The sequence below is a fragment of the Cebus imitator genome, unplaced genomic scaffold (genome assembly GCF_001604975.1).
Source record: "Cebus imitator isolate Cc_AM_T3 unplaced genomic scaffold, Cebus_imitator-1.0 Scaffold96, whole genome shotgun sequence".
Taxonomy (NCBI): domain Eukaryota; kingdom Metazoa; phylum Chordata; class Mammalia; order Primates; family Cebidae; genus Cebus; species Cebus imitator.
The window spans coordinates 3,691,638-3,699,971 of NW_016107411.1; the positions used below are offsets into that span (position 1 = coordinate 3,691,638).

Below are 8,334 nucleotides of genomic sequence, written 5' to 3' on the forward strand. Positions count from 1 at the left end.
CCATGTTGACCAGGATGGTCTCGATCTCTTGACCTCGTGATCCATCCGCCTCGGCCTCCCAAAGTGCTGGGATTACAGGCTTGAGCCACCGCGCCTGGCCAAGAACTCTTATTTAGTAGATATCTACTGGACTGATCCTTTCATTTTTATGTTTTCTCCTAAAGTAGAACAAATTTGATCTTCAACTTGTCTTTGTATAGAATTTTCGCCTCTGTAACATGGTTTTAATTTCCAAGAGCTCTTTTTAAAAAAATCTGAATAGTAGTTACTCTCAAGTAGTTTCCTGTTGTTATTTTATTGATGCATTACAATATCTCTTTCAGAAGTCTGATGATGGATTATTTTTAAATGTTTTGTTGTTGTTTTAGACTCCGTCTAAAATAGGCTGGAGTGCAGTGGTGTAATTTCGGCTCACTGCAACTGCTGCCTCCCAGGTTCAGTTAATTCTTCTGCCTCAGCCTCCTGAGTAGCTGGAACTATAGGCACATGCCACCATGCCCAGCTAATTTTTGTATTTTTAGTAGATACTGGGTTTCACCATGTTAGGCAGGCTGGTCTTTAACTCCTGACCTCAAGGATCTGCCCACCTTGGCCTCCCAAAGTTTTGGAATTACAAAGCGTGAGCCACCCTGTCTGGCCTATTTTTAAATGATTTATTTTTAGTGATTTTTTTTCCTCCTTTGCAGTTTATGTTTCCTCTCATTTGCTTTTACCTTCTTGTTTATTTTTGTTTCTTTCTTATATATTAAAGTCCTTCCTTAAATGTTTAATGATCCCTGGCTCTCTGTTTATTTTGAAGAGTAAGAACACTAAAAAGCTGACTGGAAAATAGAATGAGGGCTGGGGCACACAGGCCAAAGTCTTAGATGTAGAATTCATTCTAATTATCTATGTCATTAAGAGAACTCTGATGAGGGTATCTTTGGGATTTTTCTTTGAGGCTGGTGATATTCCCGAGAGGTTTTTCCAAAGATATAATCAGGCTTTTGTTTACCTTTGTTTCAGAACCAATGTTCTTAAGTTTGCTAAACCAGTTACCATTCTTCCGTTTGATTTTCAGCTTCCAAAATGTTGCTGTTGTTATCTCCTTTCACTTTCTTTTTTTTTTTTTTTGAGACGGAGTTTCGCTCTTGTTACCCAGGCTGGAGTGCAATGGCCCGACCTCGGCTCACCGCAACCTCTGCCTCCCGGGTTCAGGCAATTCTCCTGCCTCAGCCTCCTGAGTAGCTGGGATTACAGGCATGCACCACCATGCCCAGCTAATTTTTTGTAGTTTTAGTAGAGACGGGGTTTCACCATGTTGACCAGGATGGTCTCGATCTCTTGACCTCGTGATCCACCCGCCTCAGCCTCCCAAAGTGCTGGGATTACAGGCTTGAGCCACCGCGCCCGGCCCTCTCCTTTCACTTTCTTATGGCCTGGAGAGTAATACGTAATTTCACCTTTAACTGGAAGCCCCCGTATGTATGTATGTATGTATGTATGTGTGTATTTACTTACTTATTTGAGATGGGATTTCGCTGTGTTGCACAGGCTGCACTTGAACTCCTGAGCTCAAGAGATCCTCCTGCCTTGGCCTCCGGAGTAGCTGATACCACTGGCGCGTGCCACTGTGTATGACGGTCCCCATTATTTCTTTAGGATAATTTTATTGGAGGTCAACTGCTGGATCGTATAGAAAGATTTTGACACAAATTATCTGATTGTCCCAAAGATATATATATATACACATATACATATGAAAAGAGATAAGCGTCTGTATAATAATTGGCAATAAGCATTGAATAATTTCCACGGATACTGTGCACGCCACCTATGTACCTCAATACTCCGCCCGGCGGCGGGCAGGATACAATGCAAGAAACGTCTGAAAAAGCGACGAGATGCGCGTGACAGCTGGGCGAAGACAGAGGGCAAACTTAAAAGGGCCAAGCGCACAGACCACGCCTCTGAAATTCGGGAAGGTGAGAGGGGTTTGATCTTGTCGATGATTGGCTGATCTCTGACCAATCACGGACAGCGATTGATTTTTCTAAATCATCGTCATCCACCTCCCCGGGCCTTGGAGCTACGTTTACAAATAGGAACAGGGTACGTAGAAGGCATAGAACGTACAGCCAATGAAGTCGTGTGGCGCCGATGGGCGTGTTGAGGCCGCCGCCAGGCTTAGGGCGGAAACAGATTCTCTGGATAAGAAGGGGAACGAAAGATGGCGACGGAAACGCTGCTGCCCAGTGTGTTAGGACTGCTGCTTCTGGGGCTCCTGTTACCTGCAAGTCTGACTGGCGGTGTCGGGAGCCTGAACCTGGAGGAGCTGAGTGAGATGCGTTATGGGATCGAGATCCTGCCGTTGCCTGTCATGGGAGGGCAGGTGAGAGGCGTATAAGGGGCAAGGGTCCGGGCAGAAGAGGAAGCGGGGAAGAGATAGAGGAAGAAGGGCAGCTGCCGAGTCTGGGGCTGGAGCTTACGGGGGATCGGGAATAGTAGGTAGTGCGTTTACGTTGACTCCTGGGGGTCGCAGACTAAGACCCATTCTCTGGGGGCCAGGAATTGGGAGAGGTGGGGCTTCCTGCTGTCACCCTTCAGGTCCCAGTTTACGATCGAAACACCCGGACTCCACCCCCGTGGAGAGGTGGAAGCGCCCTCTCCTCTCACCTACCAAATACAGCTGGAGGGTTTTGTGGCTTATTCTGTCTTCGATTGAGCTCTTCCCCAGGGTCTGAAGAGGGATTTTGTTGTTCTCCCTGATCCCAGCCTTTCTTTGCTTCCTTGCCCCCGACCCTCCCTTCTTTCCCAGAGCCAAGCTTCGGACGTGGTGATTGTCTCCTCTAAGTACAAACAGCGCTATGAGTGTCGCCTGCCAGCTGGAGCTATTCACTTCCAGCGTGAAAGGGAGGAGGAAACACCTACTTACCAAGGGCCTGGGATCCCTGAGTTGTTGAGCCCAATGAGAGATGCTCCCTGCTTGCTGAAGGTGAAGGGGACTGGGTTAGATAGAAGGAGGGCGAAGGTGAAAGGGACTGGGTTAAATAGAATGAGGGCTTGGGAACTAGCATTTCTTCTGAGAACTGGAGTGCCAGCGAACGAGGCAGGATCTGGGGGATCTGTAGCGGTTAAGACCGCCACTGGGGGAGTAGACAGATTACACGGACAGGAAAGAAGCAAGAATCCTGCAACCACTAGATGAAAGTTTGCTGAATGTAGGGGCAGGTTAGAAGATCTCAGAAAAGGGCTAAAGCCAGATCGAGGATCTGTGTGGGGTAGGAGGAGTATTTCCTTAAACAAGCCTACCTGCAAAAGTCACCCCCTGCCCTATGACTCTGCTCCAATATCCTATTTTATTTTCATTGTAGTACTTTTCATGATCTGAAATCATATTAACTGTATCAGTTTGTTTATTTTTTGTCTGAATCCCAGCATTAGAATGTAAACTCCATGAGGTCAAAGACCTTATCTTATTTATGGCTCTATTCCCAGTGGCCAGAAGAATGCAAAGAATGTTCAAGAAGTTCAATTCATATTTGATTCATAATATGATTGCTTCAGGGACACCATAATTTCTTATCTTTATGGAGGGAAAATAAGGATTTAAAAAATCTTTTAAAAGGGAGGAATGGAAAGATCTCGAGTGGAAAACAGACTTTAGAGATCTCTCTCCAAGTCGCAGAAGGAAAGCAGCTCTCCCTCCATATTGAAACTCTGGAGAATTGAGTGTGGAAGTGAAGGGAGATGGGAAGTAGATGAGAGGTTACGTGTCTTAGAGCCAGGAGACTCTGGTTCCAGGAAAAGACGTCTGCACTCCATCCCCCTGATTGTTTATTTTTTAATTGTCAGACAAAGGACTGGTGGACATATGAATTCTGTTATGGACGCCACATCCAGCAATACCACATGGAAGGTGACTCACTCCTATATTTTCCTTAAGCCCTCAGCATCATGTGATGGAAGGTAACCTGCCTCCCCAGTTACCTCCTACTTCTCTTAAGAGTAACAGTGCTTCACTGTGGCTTCTCTTACAGATTCAGAGATCAAAGGTGAAATCCTCTATCTCGGCTACTACCAATCGGCCTTCAACTGGGATGATGAAACAGCCAAGGTGGCAAGAGTGCGGGACTGGGAGAGAAAGGGTTCTGGCCACTGACCAAGAGCCCTGACAAGAAGGGGAGGGTCAAGATTAGCTGATCTGTTTCTTGGGGCGTGGTGGCCGCTAGGACAGAGTTTCCTGGAGCCTATGGTGCAGGCCATTCTTTTGTCTCTTTGGGGATGCAGTGCCATCCTTCCTCTTTGCTATCTTTCTGATGTCCCCCCACTCCTGCCTCATGTCTTCTCCAGGCCTCCAAGCAGCATCGTCTGAAACGCTACCACAGCCAGACCTATGGCAATGGGTCCAAGTGCGACCTCAATGGGAGGCCCCGGGAGGCCGAGGTTCGGGTAAGTCTTGAGAGAGGGAAATTGGCACTACCACAGGGACAATTCAGATTCTAAGGGAAGAGGGTTGTGTCTTATAGTCAATGGGTCCCTCGCAGACCTCAAATCCAAAGTTTAAAACGTATTTTCAGGCCAGGCGCGGTGGCTCACACCTGTAATCCTAGCACTTTGGGAGGCCAAGGCAGGTGGATCACCTGAGGTCAGGAGTTCAAGAGCAGCCTGACCAACGTGGCGAAACCCGTCTCTACTAAAAATACAAAAATTAGCTGGGTGTGTTGGTGGGCGCCTGTAATCCCAGCTACTCAGGAGGCTGAGACAGGAGAATAACTTAAACCCAGGAGGCAGAGGTTGCAGTGAGCCAAGATTGTGCCACTGCACTCCAGCCGGGGCAACAAGAGCGAAACTCCATCTCAAAATAAAATAAAATAAAATAAAGCCTATTTTCAGCGGCCATCTGGACATCATTATCTGGATATTCAGAGGCACTTGAAGTCAGCGTTTCCCAGATCCTCTCCTTCATACCCCCAATCACACTTCATCTTTTTTCCGCATTTCTCCTCTCTGTCACCTCAGCAATAAACCTGAGTGCCATCCTTGACTCTTTCTTCTCCTCCCATTGTCCCTCCTTTATTCCTTTAATGGCTCTTTAGTGAGGTCTTGCTGTATATGCCAGGCATTAGGCTGGGCTCGGAATATACAGTGGTGAGCAAATGGCCCACCAGTGATGAGGCCCCTGCCCTCATGGGCTGCATTAGAGGGGAAGACAGAATCACAGAAATGAGTCTATGATTATCAACTAAGCAGTGAGATGAAGGAAAGGAATCTAGCACTCTCAGAGTAAATAAAGCCTGTTCTTTCTGCTTCTAGATATCTCTCAAAACTCTCCTATGCTTTCCTGTGGTCGGTACTTTCACTCTCACCCACATCCTTGCCAACAGCTTCTTTACAAGTCCTTCTCATCTAGTGGTCCTTAGCTGAGTGGAGGCAGGCAAATATAGAATGCAAGAAGTTCCTCACGTGATTCTCATGTATTCACAAGTATGCACACCTGTAAAGAATTACATGACACCCGCCAGAGTTATCTTTCCATAATGCAGATTTGTACCTGCAGTTGTGTGTTGGCAAGTGTTGAACACCCAGATCTCTGTGGGTGTGAGAGAGAAGCCCTGATTTGTAATGTTTGCCATTATCTGTTGTATAAATACTCCCGTGATGCCCAAGTCAAACATGATGTCAACTGTCTTGCAACATTCTCCAAAACTTACCAGTTGGCACCAACACACCTGTAAGCATGCATCACTTCTCTGCTCAGTCCTGGAAAGCCTTCAGTGTTTCTGCCTTGCACAAAGGCTAAGATCCAAATGTTTCAGCCCAGACCAGGGTGGTGGCAGTGGAGGTGATGGGAAAGAGTTGGATTCTGGATATATTTTGAAAGTAGAGCCAATGAGATTTGTTGGTGGTTTGGATGTGGGATAGAATCATGGATTACGCCAAGATTTTTGGCTTGAGCAACTGAAATGATGGAATTGTCATTTACTGAAGTGTGAAGGAACAGGTTTGGGGGAGGAAATTAGGTTGGTTTTGGATATTGAAGGTTGAGTTGGCTATTAGACATCTAGTGGTGCTGTCCAGCTGACAGTTGGCTTTGTGATTCTGGAATTGAGGGACAAGGTCTGGGATAGAGATATAAGTACTCATTGTGTTTCTGCCACACTGGCCTTTTTCTGTCCTTCAAACCAGTGGGTGTCATTGTTCCCTCTGCCTCTGGCAGATCTTTGAATTGGCCTGATCCCCTCATTCAGGTTATAGTCAAGTGACAACTCCCAGGGAACCTGACATAAGCAAACAGACACACACACGTGTACGTGCACCAACACACACACGTGTGCACAGGCACACACCCTATTGCTCCTGTCCTGGTAACCATCCACAGTATTTTGCATTCTTCAAAGCATGTATCATTACTTGAAATTATTTTATTTGTTTTTTTTTTTTGAGACGGAGTTTCACTCTTGTTACCCAGGCTGGAGTGCAACGGCGCGATCTCAGCTTACCACAACCTCTGCCTCCTGGGTTCAGGCAATTCTCCTGCCTCAACCTCCTGAGTAGCTGAGATTACAGGCACGCGCCACCATGCCCAGCTAATGTTTTGTATTTTTAGTAGAGACGGGGTTTCACCATGTTGACCAGGATGGTCTCGATCTCTTGACCTCGTGATCCACCTGCCTCAGCCTCCCGAAGTGCTGGGATTACAGGCTTGAGCCACCGTGCCCGGCAGTATTTGTTTAAGTTTAATTTCTGTCTGTCCTCACTAAGATAAGCTCTGGGAAGGCAGGGAAAATGTTTGTCTTGTTTTCTGCTGTATTCACAGCTCCAGGAACAGTGCTTGGCTCAAATTATTCATTGAATGAATGGAATGAATGATAAGCCTAATGTCACCTTTCTTTACTAACCCAGAAGATTAGTTGTGTTCCTTCAGCACTTCATATCCAAGCATCCACATTCCTATATACCTACAAGCATCCACATGCGTACATAATCCATTATAGCACGTAGTTCATTGTATTTGAGTTATTCCTTTGGGTGTTGGTATCTTCAGTAGGCCAAGAACTGAGGTCAAGACTGCATAGCTTCCTCATACCTGGTGAACATATGCCCTGTGCCAAGCACTGGTAGAAACTGGGGACAAGAAGGTAGATGAGACCTAGTCCTGCTCTTAGGAGACATGTTAAATGAACAGCCACAAGAAGCAGGATAAATGCCACGGGCAGTGAAGTGCAGCCCACAGGGGAACATGCAGTGAACAGGGTCCAGGGTAAAAAGGAGGCCTCTTGGGAAAAGTACCTTTGAACTGACATTGGAGGATGAGGAGTTAGACTAGCAGATGGAGAGGATGGGTGAGGGGAAGAAGAGGGCATTCCATATGGAAGGTGCAGTAAGTACAAAAGGCCTGGAGACAAGCGGCAATGGCCTATCCAGGAACTGACAGATATTCACAGGGACTGAGGGTATAATTGTGGAAGGGGAGTGTAGGAGATGAGTCTGGGCAGTTGGTAGGGGACAGGTCACAGGTCACGAAGGGCTCTGTAGCTATGATGAGGAATTTAGATAATCCAAGAGACAATGGGGGAGGCAATGAGGTTTTTGAAGCAGAATGATGACATATTCAGGTTTGGATTTGAAGGCCCACTCTAGCTAGAGAATAGCAAAAATTGAGAGCTCACTCAGGCAGCTGCAGTAGTCCAGGTATGAAATAAAGGTGCCCAGGGATGAAAAAATGTGAATATTTGGAGAGAGATTTAGGGGGCAAGATCAATAGAGTAAGAAGGAGGCAAGAATGATTCCCAGGCTTCTGGTTTGCGCAGTTGGATAGACGGTGATTTGTGTTACTGATACAGGTATAATGGGAAGAGGAGTGGGTGCGGTGAAGGAAAATGGTGAGTCTAGCTTTGAATATGATTTTAGTGGCTGCTAGGCATTCAAGTAGAGATTTCCAAGGAGGCTGTGGATCTCTGGGTCTGGAGTTCAGCAGAGAGATCTGAATTGAACCCAGAGGTGGGGCGTTAAAGAAACTTTGTCTCAAAGAAACAGTAATGAGAAAAGTGGGACAGAACTTCAAGGAAGCCATCATTGAGAGCATGGGAAGAAGAGGGTTTTGCCAGAAGAAGGGGCCAGAGAGGAGGCTATGGTGACATGGAAATGAGGAAGGACGTATCTCAAGGGGAAACTGGTCCATGGTTTTGGCTGTGCCTGAACCTTCAAAGAAGAGAATTAAAAACTGCTTGTAAGGCCGGGCACGGTGGCTCACGCCTGTAATCCCAGCACTTTGGGAGGCCGAGGCGGGTGGATCACGAGGTCAAGAGATCGAGACCATCCTGGTCAACATGGTGAAACCCCGTCTCTACT

General features: G+C 46.7%; 1 protein-coding gene across 3 annotated transcripts in view; it reads left to right on the plus strand.

The window, feature by feature from the left end:
- Positions 1-1,998: 1,998 nt before the first annotated feature.
- Positions 1,999-8,334, plus strand: part of OS9 (OS9 endoplasmic reticulum lectin) — a 26,691-nt gene continuing 20,355 nt past the window's right edge. For 2 of the 3 annotated variants that reach the window (XM_017536249.1, XM_017536251.1), the window contains exons 1-5: positions 1,999-2,371; positions 2,798-2,974; positions 3,835-3,898; positions 4,020-4,096; positions 4,333-4,431. In XM_017536249.1, the coding sequence (XP_017391738.1) occupies positions 2,210-2,371; positions 2,798-2,974; positions 3,835-3,898; positions 4,020-4,096; positions 4,333-4,431 (579 nt within the window). In that variant the 5' untranslated portion in view covers positions 1,999-2,209. Of the gene's footprint in view, positions 2,372-2,754; positions 2,975-3,834; positions 3,899-4,019; positions 4,097-4,332; positions 4,432-8,334 lie in introns of all 3 variants that reach the window. The other variant, XM_017536250.2, reaches the window with a different exon arrangement.